The sequence below is a fragment of the Temnothorax curvispinosus genome, unplaced genomic scaffold (assembly GCF_003070985.1).
Source record: "Temnothorax curvispinosus isolate PA1 unplaced genomic scaffold, ASM307098v1 QBEX01015766.1, whole genome shotgun sequence".
Lineage (NCBI taxonomy): Eukaryota > Metazoa > Arthropoda > Insecta > Hymenoptera > Formicidae > Temnothorax > Temnothorax curvispinosus.
Genome location: NW_020225546.1, coordinates 606,756 through 631,591, shown reverse-complemented (window position 1 = coordinate 631,591; position 24,836 = coordinate 606,756). Strand labels below are relative to the sequence as shown.

The window sequence follows — 24,836 nt, the reverse complement described above, 5'->3', positions numbered from 1 at the left end:
AATCTGAAATATTCAAGGTGTTTCATAATTCGTAATAATAATTTTTGATAATAGATCCCGTTTAGAAAATTTAGGAGTCCACATTCTACTAATTGTGAACATTATAGGAAATTGTAATAATGTAAGAAGATATTAATTCCTCGGAATTTCTGTTAAACCTTAATTTCATATTGATTGAGGAATAGGTAAGATATAGATATACGCGTGTGTATTCTAAATGATTAAAACTCGAGACGATTATTATCAAATTATTAAGATGACATAATTTTTGTATTAAGCAAAACTGTTATAAGTCAATGTCACATACATAAATTACGGGATATGCTGACTAATTTGACAAATTATGGTATGCTGACGCTCGCGTTGCTTTGAGAAAGATATTCGTTCTCGGTTGAAATAGTTTGATGAGCAAGCATTAGGGCGGAAACATATGCGTAGTAGAAATGCGTGGACATGTGCTCTGGCCGATCATTTTTAGAACTCTTCTCTGCGGGAGTGCTCAAGCTACTCTTTGCCGCCCTTTGCCGTCCGTTCTCGCCGACCCTAGGGTTGCATTCAATGCGCTACCCGTTTGCAACTTCCGCCATCGTGTTAGGACCCTGTCGGTTGAGTCTGCAGAATACAGACCACCTGCTTCGAGAATCGTCGGTTTAATCTCCGTCGTGTTTCTAAACTCTTCATTCTTCTAATTCTTCTCTCTTCTAGCTTTTAACTCTTCATAAACGTCCATTGAATCGGCCACTCAATTCGGTAACACATAATAAAGTTTATTCTTTAAAGTCGCAAATAAAAATGTTTTAGTTTCTATTGGTATCTTAATTTTCGTAGATCCAAGTAAAAGTACAACAGAACATAAAATGATTCAGGACGAGCTGGAAACGGTAAAAATTTCTCAAGGTCTTTCAAAAGAAACAGAGAACCCGTTACATTCGGCCGGGCTCTATTCGACAGAAATCGCCTTGCATCCGAATCCCGCCGCATGGGTATCGTGTATCTTTGAGGTCGTTGGCGTGGTCGACGACCGCGTGATCATTATTATTTAAGCGTTACTGTTACTAAGGCGAAAAGAGGTGAGCGACCGAGTTGAACAAATGGCAGAATGCATCGTCAATGACAAACGTGTCGGTGTCGTAGCCGCTCTGTCTCGCATTCGAGGTCGCTATTTTGGCTGAAACTGCGAGAGAGGACCAGTTAGCTCGTTATGAACTCGGGGTAACTTATTATAAATAAAATGAGGGATGAATCCTTGGGAAAGACAGGGTATTAATTTGATGCGACAAGTCATATAATTAAACTCGATTCTTAAAGAGGAATCTTCCCTGATTTCAGGATACATTTGTAGCATTAATCTTTTATCGATGTATTAATATTTCAGTCTTTATTAACTTAGCGTCCTCGTCGTTAGAAATAAAAGTAGGTTTTATCGCATTATTAGATATTGATTCATTATTAATTAGTTACCCTAGTCTCAAAGTTATTTCTTCCCTGCGAGGAGAGAAGCAATAAATTCGAGACTAGGATAAATAATTAATATTAAGAATTAATATTAAATAACTAATTTATTTACATTTGTGGGGGTTAACTCGCCCTTATATTAGTACTCTGAAATCTTATTAATTTTTTACTAAGTTTACTACATGTATAAAAACACTAAGTTCGAGAATAGGATAATCACTAATTAATTAGTTTCTAATGATGCGATATATTCGAATTTGATTTCTCTAGATCCAAGATTAGGATAGTTACTAATTAATTAGCTTCTAATGATATAATATATCCGAATTTGATTTCTACTGACGACAGTGCAAATTTCATCAAGGTTTCGTTTCGCATTGTACTTTTTTATGCAATACGGAAGCAAACAAAATATCATTATAACAGAATAAAAAGAATCATTTAAAAAAAATTAAATAATATAAAATGTAACTAGTTACGTTGTCATTCGTGTAACAATCATTTATGTAACATCGTGATTTACCGTCAGAGACGTTTAATAACCTATTGACATTATAACATTGACACTTAATAAGTATTCTCTAGAAATAACCGAGTCAGGTGGACATAAGATTGGGCTAAGAAAAGAGAATTCATTGTTACGAAATAAGAAAGAAAACGAGAGAAAATAGATTGAGAATTAGTTATTATTCCTGAGCTTTTTACCCGGTATTCAAACGAGGATAAGTGATCGTTCGCGACTGTTAATTATAGACCCGTCGTCGATCGATGTAATTATTACGCCACCGACACTCCTGTCTTCGTTTTAATGTTATTATTTTTCTCGTCTGTGTATTCCCTTCGTGCTGCTTGGCGACTGCGTTATAGCTCCTTACCCAATGCTGATTGCGCCATTGTAATCGCGACTCTCCGACCGGGTGCTTTTTCATCGTACAATTAGCGACCGAAACTTGAGACGCAATCGCGATTGCGCGAAAACCGACACAATTTCTCGATTCCGCCTGTTAACGTCGCGCGACTTCCGCGTGGCAGCCGACCGTAAAAGCTTCGAACATTTATATATAAAAAAATGTCTTACTTTATTTCATAATCCAGTAGTTTATCGTTGCTTTCAGTATACGTTGCTTTCTCTGTCATTGTCGTCTATTGCATTAAAGCGATATAAGAACGCTATGTCATTCAGGCTTTTGTCTGGAGATGAGATTCATAAATTCGTGAGAATTTTGCAGATATTACGTAAAGTTATAAATAATAATGTATTCGCCTTGCAATAACATATTTCGAGGCATGTCACAGAAAAATATATTTTAATGCATGGTAAATCACAAAATTAGGATCCTATTATATCCCATTTGAAATGGTTTATTTCTCTATGCATTTAGTCGACAATGAATTTTTTACATTTTGACAATTCGAAGGTGAGATTAAAGCGAGACGTTCCTCGCATTTTAGTGACGTCAGGTTCGCGTAGAGAGAGTCCCGTTAGGAACTCCTCCGTCCCCGGAGCATTGTCGGAATCATCCGGTTTGAGCCTCCGCCGTTGCCTCTCTCTCTCTCTCTCTCTTCTCTTCTCTTCTCTCTCTCTTTCGTCGACATGCGAGAGGCGGCGACCTCCTCCACCTCGGTATTCTATCCACCTGCTTTTCAACGACCTACCTACCTACGTGCATCTCGCGCACGTATGTATACACATACACATACGCCGCTCTTCGCTCTCGTTATTTCTGCCACGTTTTATCGGCGACAATTGCTGAATCGAGCACCCCGCCGAGATCAGCAAAGAAATTTCCGCAAATTTCGTCAGGATAAGCGAAAATACAGGATGTTTACGTAGTACTGCGTTCGGTAAACAGGACGTCGTTGCGTTGCAGACGGAAATGATTTTTTCTGAATAAAATGTTGATTCGATGATACATATCGATGATCTTTGAGTCGCGAAAGGAGAGATCTTAACGGAAGAGAGATTAGATTTTAAGAATTTATCCCCTTTACGCGAAAATTAAAATAATTAGTTTTCGACAAAATTGCAGTGATGCATAAACATTCTGCGTAGCTTTTAACCGCGCGATAATCGAATCTTGTAAATAGAAGAGAAAAATGCGAACGCGGCGCTTCGCGGATTTAATATTTTCACATCGGCAAATTAATCTACGTGGCGTCGTGATATGCGTACACATACTGCGAAAGATAAGATATTTATACGTCGCGACCCGAATGCATGTGTTAGCAAGTATGTCAGCTGGCTATGAACGGAATGTTTCGTCTTTCGTTCAAGAGTCGATACCTTTCATAATCGTATCTTATAAGATACTTGTAAAGTAGCTGATATCGAAGTGAAAGAAGAACAGGTTTTTCGGATCTAATATCTTAGAGAATGATTAAGAAATGGAGGATGTCGCATTCTTCATCAAAATGATTTTTTCTCAGACATTAACGGTGCGCGACTTAAAAATTATCCGAGGAAGAGAATGATAGAAAATAAAGTTTACTGTGTTCTAGAATAAATAATTCTGCAAGATAGTAGAGCGTTATAATTTTTTAAAATATGAAGAAGAAACGATAATATTATAATATATGTTATAAATATTATCGGGAAATAATTGTCGATTGTAGGAATATGAAATAAGATGTGAAAAGTGCAGATCAAAATGCATATGGGATTTTATTAGGATTAAAAATTTATATTATGAGATTAATAACGACAGAATCAAAAGCGGACTGAAAAAGTAATCAGTAAGGAATCCGCACAAGTTTAGACCGAGAATAAAACGAAGTATATCCGCGTACACGTACACTATTCTGTCAAACGCGCCTGTCATCGAATACCCTTGTAAGGAATGAATCCGTAGAAGTAGCTAAACAAAAGAAAAACACAAGAAATATCGCGATCATTCTGACGTTGATTATACACGTGCACGTCGCGGATTCTATCGTGGAGGAGAAAGGTGGGATGGGGAAAGGGGACACACACGAGAAGAGGAACCGGGTTGAAAGACGGAGAGGAGAAGGCGGAGGACGTGATTTGATAACACGGCATCGATCCAGGGTTCCCAGAATGCCTCCTCTACCCTTCTCTTTTCTCTGCGTCTTCGTGCGCACCCTTGCCCCTTGCTCCCTTTCTCTCGCGTCACCCCCGCGTCGTTTCTCCGACTGAGTTGCCGCAACCACCCAGGACTGTAAATACCGACGATGTTGGTCCGTCTCGCTCTCGAGAGCCACGAGCATTTTCCATCCTTACCCCCCCCTCTCTCTCTCTCTCTCTTTAGCAGAATTCCCGATAAATTCCCGTCACCGGGGTTATTCCGACCGTGCCGCGAAAATATGCGGCGCGCGTGGCGCCGTTAATAAGTGCGCTATATCATTGCGAGAGATTATGCACGGCTCACATCTGAGCAAACATCTGAGGCAGTCGAGTTCGTGCTGCAAGATCTTCGATCATCTGAGTCTACATTCTCAAAGATATGTATATTTAAAAATGTTTCCGTCTGCAATTTAGGTAATAGAATGATAATAATTTATTTCTTTTTTTTTCATCAACGAGGTGAACCTAAATTGGTGGTCAGTAATTTAGTAATTAGCCGAATTATAATAAAGTAAATTGATAATTAACATAATTAATACATTTGGTAGCGAGTCGTGAAAATATTATTCGTATGCATTATACACACATACGTAAAGTATAATTGAGGCGCGAGCTTTAATGAAATGTTTATTAATTGCGGAATGCACATTTGAGAAGTTATAAAAATGAAATATTATTTGAATATTTATGCTTTTATTTCAAAATTGAATTAAAAGTGTAAGATAAACACGAAGTAAATTAACTACAAAATAAGTGGAGCCACATTTCTGTCTCATGTCTCTTGTCAGTGCGATAAAAATTTTCCTTGTATTTCACTTGCTGATTAACTTCGACAACTGAGTGACTATAATTAGTCAACTAATATCGATAAGACGGACTAATAATAGCATAAAGTTTTTTTAAGGCTGTGTTTAATAAACTTCGGTATAACTTCGCTTCCTACTTGTATGTATAAGGCGTTCCAAATCTACCGCAGGCGTGAATTGAAAGAATACATCATTGCAGTCGTGCGGGAACCGGACGCGGACGTAACCGGGGTCGTATCGCGCGGAATACACATAACCGGAATGTCTCGAGTAGTATCCTCGATAAATTCCCCGTCGCCGGAGTTATTTCGGACGTGTCGACCCCACGGAAATATCCGGCGCACGTGGTCGTCGGTGCCGTTACGTCGGACGTCCGTGTCCGTGCGGCCGGCGCGTCGTTACGTTCGCGACGGGCCCCCTTCTGGTTCGCCTCTTACGAGCCTCGCGGGGCCCGTGCAACCGGCGCGCGTACCGCAGAAGGGAGCGAGGAATCTATTAATATATGGTTGCGGGAAACCCCGGCTTTTCATTTCCTGCTCGTTATCCGCTTACGTCGCGTCGCCCACCGCGCCAAAGCGTCCGCGCGAAATTGCTTTTATCTTTTCCCGTCGCGAGAAAATAGAAATGCGTATCTACCTTGCAGAGTTGCTAAAAACGTAGCAACCTGTCGAGCGGTTCAGTAAAGACGGAATGTAATGAAGACCGGATAGTATACGGCTAATGGGCAAAAATGCAGTAGATAGAATGTTTTTAGATACGGCTGCAGCTGGAGACATGAACTAATGATTTGAGTCAAGGAAATAGAACTTTGTGGTATCTAAATGTAAATATAAATAGAATATCTCCGTGTTTTACACCGACGAAACAATGTCTGATTAAACGGATTAGAATTCAAGATAAAGTTTAATTATATTACGAAACGGAATGCTGAAAGAGAAACAGTTGCGATTTTACGTAATACGTAAACGAGAGTTTCGTAAACAATTTAATGAGGTTAGTGATTTTATGAGTAAATTGAAACGCTGGTGCCCATTTTTATGCGTTATTATTAATGAATATGATCTTTAAAATGTAATCGCATCGATAATGGTACATAAAATACAGAATTGTACTTTATATTGAACATGCGTATCAGGAAGTTGTGGAATTAATAGTTATATACATATGCACGCGTCATGCGTCAGCTTTTCGTTGGAATTTTTAATACCAATGTAGATTTATTTATGGCTTTCATATTTAGAAGATAGATCACATGTCACTTTGAAATCTGCTACATTAACGATAAGATTTGTAACTTGGACCGTCGTGGCTCTAAAAAAAATGTACAATCAAGGCTCGACGGATGGTTGCTAAGTAGCAGAATCTGGTAGAGTCACAAAAATCGCTTATCTTAATTCCCCTTCTACGTGCTTATCGTGCTGTAATTGGCCATACAAGTGGCCGCTGTCTACAGTGTGCGATATAGAATTATCGGGAAACACTTATATTTTATTAAATCGTTATTTGCGACGAGAGCGGCGTATTGCAAAACCAAGCAGCGAGAGAGTGAGAGAGATCTGTGCCGAAAGGAGTAAATATTACATGTGAGCGAAAAGAATATTCAGGGAGTTCGTTAAGTCGAATAAACAATTCGCGAGATGAATTGCTAATTATAATTACCACACAATCGTATCATTAAGAAAATTCCAACATTGCTATTTTCAATGACAAATAAAGCTGATAAATATAAATTGTAATACAAAAGTTGATGATCTATGAAAAGTTGAAAATTAGAATAATATTGTCGTAACATTTTCCATTTTCCAAATTTTTTAAATGACGATCGGACAATTTCCAGCGAAAGGAATTGAGACTATATTGGTCATATAATCGAGACACTTTGTTTAATTTCGTTGAATGATTGCCTTTGAATGACTTCTCAGCAGTGTTCGTGGTGCGGCTTCCGAAACCCTCGAGAGCATCTTTTTTCCCCCTCCTTTTTTTCGCTTTCGTGGTTAGAAACGTAGAATTAGGTAAACCTAATCACGGCAAAGTTGCGTCGCGTGCGCAGCTGTATCTTGTTTTACATTTTGTTATTCGAGTGAAAGTTCCCTCTACCCAGCTACATTGCAGCTTCATGCATATACATATATATGCTCATGCGACTAAGTGCATACTTGATAACGGCTAATGTAGCGAAGTGAATCTCAATTTATGTAGACTTTCCTTAGACTCATATAGGGAAAATATTGACTTCTAAATCTATTTTAAAATTTAATTATCAGCATGATGAGGAGACGCAAGATCTTTCTAAAAGATTATTCTTCGTAAGAACAAAATGTCAAGAAATGACAAAAAAAAACTACAAGTAACTGTTCTCCTCTTTGCCATATACCGATACAACACGCTGCCACGCACACATCTCGCGTCGTGCAATAACTCTTGGTTTTCTCGGTGCGAATAAATCACGAGCCAAAAGAGTGTCGAGCCTACCGCAAAAATGCTCGCGACGGGCGCGTCTCTCGTCCGTGCGCGCGATAAATTGATTAAGGGGTGAGGGGCTAGGCGAGGATCGGCGGGCCGTAAATTATGGCCGAGTTATTAAATTATCATCCGGCGAGACAACTTGCGTTGCACGCGGAATGCCAGCGCACAGGGCGATTGCTTTCAAGGCGACAAGTGGCTTGGCCAATGAACCGACTGCCGTTGCTTGCTTCGAGTCGCTTACAGAAAGAGAATAATATCGCGATGATCCTTTAGAGGTAGCCGAATACTGAAGATAAAGATTCGAGGGAGAAATAAATATTAAATAAAATAAATAAAAACGAGTAATGAATTTGGGTCGTCTAGTATAGTCGGATATATGATAAAACTATTCTAAAAAAGTAACGGGCAATTAGGTTTAATTAATAATAATAGCTTGACAAAGTCAAATCAGGTATTAAGTAAGAGATATTTTCGTAGTTTTTTTACATAATAATAAAAACATGATTTTAAATACTTATTGTGAATTAGATTTTAAAGAGAGGGAAAAGGTGACACATTTAATAGAATATTTTAAGATATTTAATATAATTGTAATTAAAATATTTTAAACAGAGAAAGAAAGAGAGAGGGATATTAATAGAATATTTTAAGATATTTAATAGAGAGAGAATTAAACTTAAAGTTCTAATACTTTATGCTTTACCTCTGAAGTATTTCGGATTTAACAAATGATTTATGATGAATAAACGGATAAATAATTTACGTTTCTTTTTGTTTTATGGAATTTGAGGCCCATTTGGCTTTGCATAAAAAAACGTAACATGAGTTGCAACGTAAACATCGATTACTCGATTATTCATATTAATATTATTCTATAATTAGATTGGCATTTTATTTTTGATTTACCGAACCGTCTGTCAGAGAGCGTTCAAGTATTTTATTATCATCGTTTGACGTGGCTATAACAATGCCACGGCACGTTTTCACGGCGATAGGAAAACGCGCATCGATCCAATCAACTTGCGTTACATAATCGACATTTCGCTGTTATCGGAATACTCATTGAGGTGCGAGTCGCGTTTAAGCCATTCGATCCAAATTGCGAATACTCGATTCCCTCCGATTATTATCTATTCGAAATTTTCCTCTTACAAAAGCGCGTGTTTTCCTGTTGTTTTCCTTTTAAATGCGGAAGACGAGATTACATCTGAAGGCTGACGCGACAAAAACAACCTCGAATTAGACGGTCGTATTTAACGCTAAATGGACGCTCCTTACGGGACCGTGGATAACGACAATTTCGCGCTGCATTTCTGCAATTTTCTCCTCGTGAGACTTCTTCGCGCGAATCTTTCCATGAGATATATAATCGTATGCGAAGTCCGTTTATACCTGCGGTCGGTACGTTCTCTCATGAACATCAGGCATCAGGTGAAGAGAACTCGATCGTCGATTAAGACTCGGGTTTTCGATTCGTATTCCCACCGCAGAGTTAGCACTAAACGTATCCGACTGGTTCTAACTTGTCTCACGCGGAAATTGCATTCGATTGAAATGTAGAATGAGACTTTGACACTCATATTGAGCTTCTGAGCACAAAATGCACAGAAATGTATGTCACGGATTTTTTATGTAGTCGAGGAAAAGGATATAAAATATGCTTTTGAAAACTGAAGAATGAAATATCTCTCGTGATTTGCGTGCGTATGAAGTGACGTATTTTAAAAATTATGACTAAGGATCCTTTGAAATGGGATAATTATGACTTAAACCTTGTACGATCATGATTAGAATAATCTTTATCTATGGTCCTCAATCATATTGTCGCACAGTGTGTCGCCGTAGAAGGAATCGTTTTGCTCGGCCTTGGTCGCCATCTGCCCGCTCTGCGTGCTCTCGTCGTTTCGTGTTCGATGATTATGACCTTCCTCGTTGTATTTTTCCCGCACACCCGCGCGCCTTCCTCGTTCCATTAACTTCCCATTAACCGGTTGGGATTTTGTAATTAAATGCCGGCGGCGCGAGCTTCTGTCGCGGCGCAAAACGCTGTCGAATTAATACGGGGAGCGATAGAGAGAAATTCTGGTCTGCAGTCTGTGTAAAAATTGTGTAACTAACGATGCTTAACGAGGCTCAACTAGATTAAAATGGTCTGAAGTGTATTTTAAATCGAGATATTTTAATGCATTTTTAGAGAAAGAGTTTTCTAAAATCAGATAAAAAATTGAATTTTAACTTGGTCAATTATTTACACGTCAACATAAATCTTGCAATTTTGGCTAATGTTTAAAGTATTCCTGCTGCCTGATGTAGAGTTAATTAAAACGGTTTCGACGATTTTGATATTTTTTAAATAAATTGACTGCACGCTTTCTGTGTAGTACAAAAAATTTTATCAAATAAAAGCGGAGATATATTTTTTTCATAGGATTTATGTACAGTTTGAGAAAAATATTAAGTATCAACATCATTTTTGACTGTATTTTACATCGAAAAAACGTAAGGTAACTGTACCGAAAAATTATTTATCGATTTATTTTTATCGTGTAACGGCGATCAGTGCGATCGGGACAATCGCGTTATCGGTCATGAATTATCGCGCGCGTATTCGCCCGTGAGAATTAATTATGGCCACCTCGTGGCTACTCGATGCAATATGGAAGACTGCATTGTGTACTGCGCACAAAGGGAACGAACGCCGTGCACCCGTTAAATTACCGCAGCGCCGTCAAAGGGTTAACGCGCCGAGCCGAAATAGAAATATGCAGTAGATTTCCGCGCGCGCAATCTGCGCACGGTGCACGCGTTTTCTCGAATTTTCAATGATTTACAATTATACGATTCAATTTTGTCGATTAGGAAGAAGCAGAAGTGCGTTAGAGACGAGTAGAAATCTGGAACGAGAGTATATAACTTTGATATATCGTGACACGGACGGAGCGAGCGAGATATTTATTTGTAGCCGGGATAGAGAATGAGCGGATTGAACCGCACTCCGTAAAATCTGGTACAAACGACCTTTTGACAGGTTTACATTCATATGGAAATTAACGCAGATTCGTTTTGCATAATACAGGAGGTATTATCATGCGCGCATGTGAAATTCGGTGAATAAAGAATTGCAGTTTCTCGAGGAATAAATTTAGAGTAGAATTTAGAGAGACGACTTGAATGTGGAATGGAAATGTGCGATAAAGAATTTAGAAGGATGAGCACATTAGGGGGTTAGACACACGCGTTCGGTAGTACTTATATAGGATAGGAAGTATCAGGCTATTAGCATAGTAAGGACGAGTATACCGACACATCGTAGAACGGCCTCGACCTCGATGTCACAAGATTTTCGTTAAGGCGCGTAAATAGCGCGGATATAACCGGCCTCGCCGACGAGGCCAAAGGTCCCGACGCGACAGATTGACGAATCGATTTCTCCGCGGTGGGGGTCGTTTCAGGAGGAGGCGATGCCCGTTCGATCGTCGAGTGGAAAGAACGTGGGAGAAGAAAAGCGGTATATACGGGTTGCCAGACTTGACCTGTTGGCGTTAAAACTTATCTGTAATAGAATTTTGTTGTGTCATCACTTATCTCCGCGTTATGGACGATCGATATAGATGTTTTTGTAAACTGGACTATCGGAATGCGAATACATAATGGAAACTTATCGTCTAAACTGACTTTGTATTATCAGAAGTTTACTCACAAAGATATTACACATGTTACAAAGTTATAACGGGGAATCTGATAAAAGAAAGCGCGGAGAAACTGCGTGTTGGAGCACCCTATGTGCGAGAAGGGGAAACCTCGAGGGAGGAAAGAGTGGAAAGAGACAAGGGGAAGAATGAGCTACGGCGACGGGGACTCCTTTTGCTTGGAAGGTAAATGAGCCTCTCAAGGAGAGAGAAATGCTCGTGACTCCGTCTTCATCGCTTGCGTCCCCCTCCTTTTCGCCGATGTATATTTAGCGAGCGCGCGGCATTTCGCGACCCACATACTCAACGGGACGCAGAATGTCTCGGTAAGCCTCGTAGGTCGTACTCCGCCTGTTGACGACGAAGAAGGCGGTGTTGCTTCTTCGCATCATCGTGATCTTCGATTACGTCGGCGCGGCGCGAGCGGGATGCACCTGAACCCTTTCACTATAAGAAGGGTGACAGTGAAAAGTCGCCACGACATAATTAACACGCACCGTGCTTGGAATTTAGATCTGTTGTTGTACGATAGAGGATATTTGTCAGCGCGTGTGTCTTATCTAGATGCGATATAGATCTGGGAAGATTAATTTTTATTGATAAATACAGAAATCATATATACATATATGAGAAATATATTGAACAGACATTTATTTTTATAAGTCGATTTTGTGTTTATTAGATCGTTGTGTAGTCATTAGGAAACTTGATAATTGCAAGAAATAATTGATTAGAAACAAATTTTTAAGAAGAATTTAAGCAATAGATTAATAAACACATCTGGTTTAGATACGAATTAAACAGACATCTGTTTATCTAATAGATTAAATTTCTTAAAAAAATGTTTTTACTAAAAACCTACAAGAAAGATTTAGTAGTCGAAAAGATGAAATTTTATATCTTCGTTGCTGTTTATCCTTGTGAAATGCTATAAAATCTCTTTAACCCTTTCGTGTGGTAAATCTCAGTTGGCGAGCTGAAAATTGTGCGACTTCATGTTTCAGAAGTAGCGCTTGTAAATCATAGCTTACCGTATCACTTCTCCGATCGCTTCGGCGCACTAGATGCACTTACTGAGTAGGTATTGTATTTGATGGAGAGAAGAAACAGTGACTCATTGTCGAGGGGAGCCCGGGTAACCACCACTAAATCACTCTATACGGTAGCGCGTATACTGATGTAGATGCATTATCTTGCTGACCCCTAGTCACTCGTTTTGCGCATCTGTGCGTGACTCCGATTTACGGGAAATCGATAAGGGCTATACAAATTTTACGTATAGTGTGTCCGCGAGTTTCGCGAAATATTGCACGAACGTGCGCGCCGTTCCGCTCGAGAGTGGAGGTTACACTCGCGGCAAATCTATTTCGTTGAATTAAACATACATTATGCACGGTCGAGCGAAATCGCGATACCGTGATGATACCTATATATTAATATTCATATACCGACGTATATTAATCCCATAATTAATAAAATATTCTATAAGATAGTCTGCTCGCATACATTATCGCTTAACGATGTAAATGAATGGATATTATTAATTCCACTAACATTAACGCGCTGCCATCCAAGTGTTAAATTGTTAACCAGCGCGAAAGGCGCGTGCAAATGGACGAAAATCTATCGGGCAATGACGGTGTCGACATAAATCGCGAGTAAATCAAACTTCATTCCTCTCCTCGACAATGCGCCTCGTTTCGACGCGATTACGTAAAACGCGTCCGTCGTGTTTCTGTCACGAAAATAGTACATATTATATACATTGGCGCGCGCGCGCGCGCACGTTGGGTTAAAAAAAAAATGTTACAATAAACGGTGCAACAATGGAATGGGACAACACAAAGCGTCCATCGTGAAATGGACGATTTGATTCGACTCGCGTATGACCGCGACTCATAAATACGGGTCCATTGTTTCCCCGTCGAAATATTCCGTGCGCTTCCTTTAATTGATTTCCCACGCATCTGCCGTCTGTGTGTTGCGCCGGCCAACGTAAACCAATATGGGGATTTATCGGCAGGAGACGCCGCGCGCCGATTGCTGAGCTATGCGGTGCCCTAAACTATTTAAGCGCGCCGCCACCAACTGGGAATTAGATGCTCCCCGAGCAATCAAACTCTCGCGTACAATTCAAATTATCCGGTCACATCGCGCTGATCATTTTTTTTTTCGCGAAGTGACGCGAACGCTTGAAACTGTCGCGTTAAATACGGGTTGAAATGTAGCAAACTACCCGCGAGCAAATTACCTGGAAAATAGAAACTCTGATTTCGGGTGATATTTTAAACAAGAATACCAAGTCTGTCGCTTTTTATCTAACGATACACACGCGTTTAAAACAATATAACAAGTTTCTGAATTTTAGGATTGCGGAAATTTATCACTGAACACAATCAGATCGAAGTATAAATAGGTATAATGAATGTAATGATAGCCCGCGGTTGCATGATACATAATGAAACAAAGTTTACTCTTGCATTTGTGGTAAATATAACATTTGATGTAAACAATAATCAAAATTCCAGAGAAAAATATGTCGCGTTTGATGTTCAGCTTCTGTTTTCTGTACTTTATTTCTTGGGAAATTACTGTAATCGATGAACAGCATTCCGAGAATCTTCTTACATAACTGCGCCCAATTAGGATAATGATTTTGTAGAGTCGTGGAAGTACACAAACGTTTACATCTATCTCGTGCGCGATCTATCTCTCCGTCACATTGTGCTCCGATGTGATTGACACAAATCTGCCGAGAGGTAGCTGCATTAATTGATTTCCTAAGCGAGCCACGCAACGCCGATAACATCTATTATGCCGCGATGATGTAGGGAAAGCGGGCGAGGGCGACCGATTTAAATGATATGTAAACCAATTACTATAGTTAACAGCCGAATGTGTAACCGCTGTTGATTTCTCTGCGTGTTCCGCATCACGCGTGTGCATGTGCATGTTTATCGGCAAAAGAGATTTTGATCGCGCTGTTTTGCGGTTGTTACGGATGAACGCTATTATTATGGATAACTCGATATTATCGTTTACAACATGTTTCCCATTGCGCTCTTTTCGCGCCATGCAAATACGACTTCCACGTTAATTCCTTCCTTTTCATTCCTCAAAATATTGAATAGCGAATTTAAATTTTTTATAAAAATATAATTAATATAATATTAATATAATTAAATGTAAATAAATATTACATTTAATCATATCCCTATAATATCCAAATATTTTTAAAAAGTTCTCTCTCTTTCTTCCTTGATAACATAAAAGAATCATGCGCCGTTTATAAAATTATTTAGCAATCTAAAAGATATATTTATTTTTTGTCAAAATAATCAAGTATTATTTAGATAAATTTTCACATTTATTTATACGTTTATAATGTGAGATATCAGGCATTTTCTCATTTGTAATAGTTAAGCACGATTGTATGGAGATATACGTGGGAAAGATTTTATCGATCAGAATAGCTTAACGGAAGTATCAAGTATATTAAGTAAATATTAAAGACCACGTTATCTTCGGTAAGCGGCAGCCGGTACTCTATACCTATTATTCCACGTGATTAATATTGGCGATATATTGTGGTCATTGAGGTGTTGGAAAGCGCGAACGAGCGGCGAGAGGATTGAGGTGCGGATTTATGGCTTATGTCCTAGGAAAGCTCTAAAATTTGCTATTTACGGACCGATGATACGCTTGCAATCCGCGTGTGAAGATTCGCATCCAGAGGATAGTCCCGATATTATACCTTGACGCCTTGATACGGATAAAGTTGGGACGATAAAGCCACGGTCGAAAGAGAGGAGAAGCGTGATGGAATCGCAGTCGCAGTTCCTTCGAGCGAAAGCCGCGTTTCGCGTTTCGTCATCGCGACGAATTTCTCCGCGACGAGGAAATTTCACGGGTTTAAAGGTTTTAAAGGTTGACCCAGTTAAAATCCTAGCCTAGAACGATCCAATTACGTGGAGCCTATAATCAGTCGCGTAATCGCATTATAGACGATCGCCGCGATCCAACGCGTGTGCAGATCGGTCACGAATCGTTGCGTAATCGTCTAAACGTCGTCTTGTCGGGGATTTTTCTAATCCCCAAGAAATCGGCTACGCGCGTCGCCCGACCGCTCGACAGGCATTAATTACCCCGCTTAAGCTCCACTGAGATCGTATCATCGATGCTATCGAACGAGGGGAGACAACGATATTGCTAGAAATAGAGTAGAATAACGCTTATTGCACGTTTTGGACGAGAATGATCGTTCGGCATGCTGACGGAAAAATTACAGAAATTGGAACAAAAATAAACTTAAAGTAGTAGGGCAAATAATAAGAAAGATAAATAAACTACAACTCCAAGCAATCAGGGAAGTAAATCATTGCGGCAAGAAATTAGTTATAAAATTAGTAAATGAGGATATTGGTTCATATTTAATTTTCAAGACATAACGCGGTTAAAGAAATCGTTAATACAATTATGATAAAAATATGTGGAACTTGTTACGATAATTATTGGCATAATTATTGCCAACGTTATTATTCAGTATTTCACGGTGGGGCTTCTTTCGCTCCTCGCCGGGTAGGTTTCTCGCCGATATCGAGAATAAACGACGGCAAGTACTGCACCGAAAAAACGTTATCGTCATTATTCCGCTTATTATACGCATATTACATCATAGTGCCGGTATTACGGGGGTACCACCCGTAACCGGCGCGTATATGATCGGCGTCGGCGTCGCCGCCCGGCGCGACCGATACGTCGATATCGGCGCGGTGCGATTACAGGTCGCGTAGCGGGCGATAGTCGCGTGTCGACGCTACTGCTAATAATACTCTCGCCGTTTACTCTCGTCGTGGGCAGGTCTGCGGTGGTACTACTACCACCACTATCGCTGGTACTACGGAACTGCCGTGCGACCAATACGACGAGAGTGGTTACCGCCGCCGCCGCCGCCGTTGCCGCCGCTCTCGTTCTCTCATCGGCACGTTGTAGCTACGCCGTTTACTACCGCGAAGCTTCGACCGGCTTCGAAGAGCGAGCAGGATGTAGGACAGGTCCACGGAGGAAGGGAGACAGAGAGCAGGCCATTCGAGAGAAAGAGATAAAGGGGAGAGATAGGCTGAGACGCACATAGAAGACGCACAGTCCCTGACGTTCTTCTTCGGTTCTTTCTTTTTCCTTTTCGCAGAATTTTTTTTTTTCAATTAAATGTGATTTTAGTCGTCTCGATTTTATCATCTCGAATGTACCTCTGATGCGTTTGTATCAGCGTACTTTGTACATGAAATTTTGCTAACTTTTCTGGATTAATTTGTCAATTTTTATGTCGCGTACGCCATGTCTGATCTCGGTTCAGATTTTTTACTTTTACAATGTCATCTTTCGACAATATTATCTGTTGCTCTATTGTATTATTATGCGTGTCATTAACTCGACGGTATTCATAAATCTCCTCTTCTCTTTCTGAGCTCGTGATTTATGAGGAATTTAGAATTTACGATCGGACAACTCTTTACTGACTTGAGTTTTACCGAACGACATTTTTGGCTTACACGGGTGACTTATGCGCTTCTTTGCGCCGTAGAAGGCTCATTCGTCATACTTCTCGGTGACCTTCTCGTTCGGACAGCTTGTTTGCTAAATTACTACGGACTCGTCGAAGAAACGAAGAAGAGGGTGGCAGAGGGATGAAAGAGACGCCACGGAGAGACGAGCCGATACCTAATCCTCCCTCGGTTGGCCCACTCTCGGCCCACTCTCGGCAGGAAATCAATAGAGAGGGACTTTCGCGTCTCCCTGCTTCCCGCTCCCGTTCCCTTTCCTGCCCCATCTGTCCTTCTCTCTTTCATGTTCTCCCGCCATTCCCACTTTTCTTCCCGAGTTAGTCAGACTGCACAAAGGATCCCAAAGAGAGAAGGGAGGGAGATAGATAGGTGCGTTTGCCCGCTTCCATCATCGAAGGTTTTCTTAAGATTCAAATCTCAGAGATTTAACTTCATGATTTGCTGATTATTGCCAACGCAGATGTTTGCCTGTTCAAATAATATATTTAGAAATTCAAAGGAGACGTACAACTGTTTATCTTCGTGAACCTATTGATCTACTTGGTATGGACGTTATTGTGACCTTTTAATTAAAAATATGAAGTATATGAAATTCTGTCTATCTTATAAAAATCGATAATTTTATTAATATAAAAATAGTGGTCATTGGATTGCTCACTCTTGTGCATCGCTACTTCAGATTGCACGAATACGTTCGTTCATTTATGATGATTCATTGGTTACAACTCTCGTCCATCCCACGAGATTGCTCATGACTCTAAATAACGGCACGTGTTTCTAGAATTCCCGTCGTCTTGCATCATCGCGCAATATTTGCCGCCCACGTAAATTAATAATCGATGCTATCGGACGGTATTTACAGTAAACGTCACCGGACGGTGACGTTTCGGGGGAGAGGGTGGGGGAGGGTTGTGCACGGAGGAAAGTGTGTACGTCATCGAGCGTTGGCGCGTCGTCGGTGTGACGTAGCGGAAGTCATGCGTCACCGCTGACGTAGCGACGTCGGAAGAGGAGGAACGTCCGAAAGAGGCCATTGACGAGGACTTGTTGCACGTCCTTTTCTGCATGCGTCGCCGGCAAAACCGCGAGATTACCGCGCGCCGTCGCGTTGCGGGCAGAATCTAATCAGATGTATGAAATCTGACGTCACGATGGAAAACTCGTTCTTATACCCACGATCTTTCTTGCGCGTTAAGATAAACGCGTCTAACAACGATGGATATATCGCTATCTCTTGTTAATCAACAATGATGCAAAGTATAAATTAATAATAATTTATTGTTAACTTCAGCTACATAGCCAAGAAGTGGACTTGGTTTACAAATAGCCTTAATCATTCATCCTTCCATTCATACATTACTATCCTAACTTACAAGTAACTATGATGCAAAGTATAAATTGCTCTTCTATGAAAATGAAAATAGGCTCCTTGTTGCAATAATTTTTGTTTTTTACGTGACGAACAGATTCCGACCATTATTAGATAACGCAATAGCACTTGTTAAATTATTTTCTGAGATCAGCCTGAAGTCAAGGAACATCCGCGATCGAGACACGGAGCCTTCGTATAGACTGACGTTTACTCGTTGCATATCCGCTTGCACATACCTTTCTCTTTCTCTATCTGCCTCTCGGCGGCTAGTAGGAAAATAAGAACACTTGAAGATAGAAAATCACATATTGAATATTGAATCGCGTTTATCTAAATGCACATGTACATGGCAGTTAATTACATAAACGGTATCTCGCTGTGCAGACTTCAAAAGAATTGCATTGATGAAAGATAAAAGTGTAGTAATATGTGTATGTAAAATGTTGTATTAATTTTAATTGTCGTTTATTTGCGTGATAATACATGAAATATCATTGTATTAGCATAGCGACGTTTATACGTCGATTATTCCGTTTTGAATGATATTGCGTATTTTATATTTTCTCGATAATATTTTTCTCCGTTAATATAAACTTCAATCACCCATTTAGCTTCGCAATATTTAGAAGCAATTCGGTATTAACGGAACTATCGCGATGTCGCATGAAATCGTTAAGGCGAGAAATTTTTCCGGTTGCGTCTTAGCGCCGCCGCTGCATCAGCGGATTTTTCACGGATCTCCGGAAAGCTTTCAATTCAGCTTAACTCCACTTTGATCAAACAGCTGTATCTACGTTTAATCAAGACGATCCCGTCGCACAGACTATATGGATGGGTGGGTATTTCGATTAGGCAAATTGTGCCCGACTGTAAATTAGTAATTTTCCGCTCGATGTAAGGATACACTGTGACGACCGTCGCGTCGCTGTCATTTGCATAATCGTTTGCCATCTTGTTTCACATTTTTGTTATCGCGACGCGCGATAAGTCGCGAAAAAGTTCGGTCGATTGTCTACGAAGGAACATGGGATAAATAAATTTTCTAAGCAGAACACGCGCGTGATAAAAGCTAGTGGGCGGTAGAAAAGCAAATGAGCATTTTTACGTCAAATTGAGAGACAAGTTTTAAAAAAAAATTTCTAGAAAAAAATATATGATGCATATAATATTTTATGATACGAAATAATTTTCAGTAGGTGTATGAATTTCTATCTGTCGCATTTATAATTCTTGAAGTGGTTTCAAAGAAAGTCTTTGGCATAGAAATTAACACACATTAAATTTTTTCACTTAGTCACTCATTTGCAAACTTTCTATCACGCTGACGATTTGAAAACGATTTAAAAACGAATAATTTCTGGTCTTTTGTTATCATCCGAAATCGATATCTAAATTATTAATCGCGCGTACAATTGCGACATTGCGAGCGGATTTCAATTGGAGGATTGATGGAACAGCGGGGCTGCGATAACGACGATTCCCGACAACTAATGCAGCGATAACGACGATCGCGATAAACAATCGTGCTCGTTATCTGCTCGTGACGTTAACACATAACGCCGGTTTGTGCAAATCGAACGTGTCTTACCGCATAGATCGAAAAGCGCATTTGAATTTTTCAAGGACAAATTTCTTTAAGTTGATAAAGTCCCGATGTGTGTGTGTGCGTGTGTGTGTGCGTGTGTGTGTGTGTGTGACTAATAAATCGAGAGCCAGGAAAACAACTGTGCTTACTATACACAATCGCTGCACGCAGAATATCGGAAAATATGCGACCGTCATACGCAGATTACACGATTTACTGGAATTATGTTTCGAAAATAATCGGACATTCTTCATATATGCTACATGTATGAGAAATAATGGGAAAATGTGGAAAATTTCCGCAGCGTTAAATACCTCGGCGTTACTTTCTAGCATTATTTTCTGCGCATATCCGAAACGGTCTACGTAATGCGTTCGGCATTAATAATATCTAACGACAGCACGCCATTCGCGCGTAATTGGCTGTCGCAATTGTCTTATTGATAAAGTGTTGTAGCTAGCATATGAGGTCGCCATATGTCGGGGATACAGAAGCTGAACCGCAAAAGAGACGGTGTTTCCTGTTTTCTCGTTCCTCTGCGGTAGCGAGGTATTTCCTAAGAGCGCTCGCGAAAGTAGGCACATTTCTACCGGTTTTATTTCACGCGAAATACATTACTATGAGACGTAACAGGAGAAACGTAATTAATTCATGATAATTTAACGTTGCCGAGCGGGCTATATTCTTGATTAAACTAACATATGATAAATATCAAAAAACAAAACGTGGAAAATTTATTAAACTTAATCGATTAAATTATATTGCTTTTGGTGTATAAAAAAGATCAAAGAGTTTTCATTGCAATGAATTAAAAGATAGAGATTAATGTTTAACAATTACGTTATTTCGCTCCTCGGATTACCAATTTGATTCAGTTAGGATCTGTTTTCGGCTTATATCGCACTGGGACGATTAGAATGCAAAATTCATTAAAGTATGAAAAGTTTTCCCTCGCGCAACTTCCCTCGTCCGCGCTACTGATAAACACGAAAATTGTGTTTACCTTTGCGGTAAATGACAGCTCGTTCGCGTATCGACCTATATTCCGCCGCTGCAACCGCGGAAATTTTCTAATCTCGTTCTACTTGGCGCACCGGCAGATCCGTGCGACAAAGTTGTGCGGCTTCCTGTTATCCTTTTGTTTTTGCTTTGCTGCGCCGCAAAACGAGTCTCCGCGGCGCGTGGCACGATCGATCCCCGGTCTCTCTTTCTCTCTGTCTTTCTGTCTGTTTTTCTCTTTCTCTTTCTCTCTCGATGATCGGAACAATGCGATCATTGTTTGATAATGGTGTCAGTAGAAAATTGGAAGGGCTTATACAGGTGATCAAACGCCCTGACTAATTATCTAACCGGTCGAGGGTTGGATGGACGCGATAAGCAATTTATGCGCGGGTTAGTATAGTACGGCTGATGGACCAAGTGTCCGTCGCAGGCGGCCATTATCCCCTGCGTTTAACCCTCTCGTACTTGAATTATTCCTAAATGTCAAAGAGAATATCGGTATACCTTTCTGTCTCTTTGATAATATATTGTCCTAATTGCCTATTAGGCATACGACAGTTTATTGTCATTTGTATATTTAGCAAACGGAGCAATTTTCTATTTCGATTCAGAACTTTGCGACTATATCATGATAATAATGGCACAATGCCAAATACAGAAGATATAACTCTAAGGTATACACTTTGGGGGCTCCGATCTCTACCATTGGTAGAATGATATCAATTTTTCAACATGTTTGTCGATATTTATTATGATTTTAGATTAATTATCAATAAATATACGTATTTTTTTAATTACGAATTTATTTACGATCAGAAGAAAAAAAAGAAGTCAAAATACGATGATTTTCTCGACAATCATTATGAAAGAAGTAGCAGGAGTCCTCCAAATCTTAGTGTAGTATCTATGTAAATAAGCGAAAAAATAAGTGCATATACTTAGGGTTAAATTTAGCATCTTTATCACATTATTTTTTAATAATAAATCGACCTGGTGCAAAGAAACTTGCAAAGAATCAAATTTAAATAAAAATTTATAATAACGGGTCATGAAAAACCTAACGTATTACAACTCTAATGTATTTGTATTATCATAAATTTTTATTTGTCTTAATAACAGATTCTCAGGATAATTTGAGATTTTTTTTAAGCGGAAATAGGGGGGGACTTCGTGTAAAAAGAGAAATCATTTTTGCTCCGTCATCACATTATCTTCTCCCGAGCGTTTTTTAGCGCAATCGTTGTGTATACGATTCGTGGCGCGGATCGAGTGATTAATCGCTCGGAGAGCTCGAAAGTCGCGATTAAATGGAGGAAGTAAAGGTCGCGGCGGTGCATCGGAAGCAATATGCGCCTAGATTTGCGCGTCGCGTATTGGCATGGGTGGTAAAACAGAGTCAGCCGAGCCGGGCCGCTCGCGTCCGCCCGCAGATGCCGCTCGCGTTGCCAGGTGCGTTCGACCAATGGGCGAGCGCTCTCGTCCCCCGTCCCGCGCCGTCGATTGGCGCTCCTGGTAGCAGCAGCACGGACAGTGATCGCAATATGGCTTCCGCCAGCGCCAGCGAGTGAGAGTACCTCCGATAAAGGTGACATCGGGTCATGGCGAGATATTCGGGGACGCAGGTGTCGTCGCGCGCGTTGAAATCGCCGCGCGTCAGTCTCGCCGTCGCGCGTATTCGCCCGGTCGCGTAATTGGTGCCGCGAGCGAGTTTGCAAGTGCGGCAAAACAATCGCTACGTGCGAAGGGAGACGGAGCGAGAGACGGACACGGAGAGTGACGGACAGAGTGTGCGAAAGAGACAGAGAGTGAGTGAGAGAGAGGGGGGAAAACGCGACGGAAGATCACTGTGCGCGTTGCGCTCCGTTCGAATCGAACGTTATCTCGATTAATTTCGCGCGGCAAGTGAAAAACGACTTCGCGGCGGATCGTAAACGGAGTAGCGACGCTGCTCCCCCCCTGTCCCCCGCGCGGTGCTCGCGCGAGGGAACGCGCTCGCGGGTTCTCGACGCGTCGCGGATCCGTACCGATTGTCCGGATTGTCGCGCGCGAATCCGAGCGAGTAGCGAGAGACGAAAAGAGAAAAAAAGAACAGGATTGAAATTTGGACGTTTGTGGCGAGTGTGTCTCGAGTTCGGCGATCGCGAATCCGAGTCGGCGGCGCATCACCGGTGTTCGTGCGTGCGTGCGTGCGTGCGTGCGTACGCGCGCGCGCGCGTGTGTGCGAGTCGCGTGCGCGCAGGTAGTAGAAGTAGGTGCACGTTCGGGCGCAGGGGACGACGAGCGGACAGAGCGGTGAATGAGCGGGAAGTTGCGATCGCACGGCCAAGAGAGAAAGAGAGAGCGAGCGAGGGACGGGTGAGAGAAAGAGAGGGGGCGAGAGAGAGAGAGAGAGAGAGAGAGCGAGACCGGCACACGCGGGGTGTATGACGGCGTTTCGGTGCGGCGAGGCGACGTTGCCAGAGTTTCCCCCCCCGTCGCGTACTCCGCTGTTACACGCCGCTATACTATACGGCGGCGAGAGGGAGAGGAGGGTGGCGGACACGAGAGCGACCGCGACGACGACGCTGACGACGACGACGACGACGGCGACGATCGCGGTGGTGTTGGTACCGCGGTGCCTCTGGTAGTGGTGCGTGCGTGATCGCGTCGTGCCAACGAGAATCTAGACGCGCGCCGATCCGTCCTTTCCCCCTTCATCCACCCCTCTCTCTGCTCCGCGAGCCTCCCGAGAAGCCGCGACGAGAGGATATACGCCGCGGATATACCATGGAACGACGCCTGACGACGTACGTTCGCAGAGACACGTGACATGCCGAGCCACAAGCCAGCGCAAGCCATGAAGAAGCCGCCACGGTGAGTGGAGAGAGAGAGTGCCGTTTTTTTTTTTATTCCAAAGTAGCGAACGTAGTCGTAGGTAGACACTTGGGCGTCCGTCGGGTGCTTTTTTTTTAGTCTTCGAGCGTCCTGCGAGCATCTCCGATTCAAAGATATTTTGCGACGAAAGAAACGTCGAGGGTCACAAGATAATCCTCCTGTCAGATTGGGCCGGGTTTAACATCCGGTTGAATCGATCCTAAAGACTCTCGGGACTTTTTCTACCTGCGTAGTCGGGAAGTTCTTCCCCGACAGTTGTCGTCGCAACCTGCGAACCGTTCGAGGGAGGAAGGGTTGCTCTCGAGGTTGCTCTCGTCCACCATCGATGGTGCGGACGTTTTAAAGGCTCTCTCGAATGGCGTTTAAAGGCTGATTCTCCAAGTTTTTCGTCCACCATTCGACGTCGGCGTTTTAAAAGCTTCGGAATGGCGTTAACTCGTGGAACTCTCGGGGGAGGGGGGAGTCACTGATACGTCACTGCGGCTACAGAGAGAAACGGGTACACGCGTCCCCGTGTGGTGGTGAAGCGACGCGATTATGGGGGGATGAGTCACAGAAGATTGACGCCTTGTTTATTGATCTTGACGCAGATGCATGGCGCTTGTTATGGCATCGTCGTTAGTTTTATTAGGGCCAAAGGTGTAGCATGAATTTTAACGATTCGAGGGTCGTTAAGACAAGATTATCTTGAGGATTTTCCGAAAGAAAAGCTCCTAATCCGCCGACCGCAGCAACCTCTGTGAAGCTATATAAGAAAAGTTAATAGTATTTTATTTTTATTCCTTTGGGTATTAATTATCGAAAGCCTTTTTTTGCACCGTATTAAGAATCTCTTTACGAGAGAGAGCCCGAAGTTTGTCAGTTATATCGAAATCTTTTGAAAAGCAGGAGTTAACTTTTTAAGAAGTTAGCAGGCGGTTTCTTTGATTCACTCGACATCA

At 41.5% G+C, this 24,836-nt stretch overlaps 1 protein-coding gene across 3 annotated transcripts in view; it reads left to right on the top strand.

Annotated features, from left to right (window-relative positions):
* LOC112466007 (AF4/FMR2 family member 4) overlaps positions 1 to 24,836 on the top strand; it is a 191,006-nt gene that overhangs the window by 18,515 nt on the left and 147,655 nt on the right. The window contains exon 1 of one of the 3 annotated variants that reach the window (XM_025033847.1): positions 22,577 to 23,874. The exons of the other annotated variants lie outside the window; for them this stretch is intronic. Coding sequence (XP_024889615.1) covers positions 23,831 to 23,874 — 44 coding nt within the window. The 5' untranslated portion in view covers positions 22,577 to 23,830. Of the gene's footprint in view, positions 1 to 22,576; positions 23,875 to 24,836 lie in introns of those variants that run through there. 3 annotated transcript variants of the gene reach the window in all.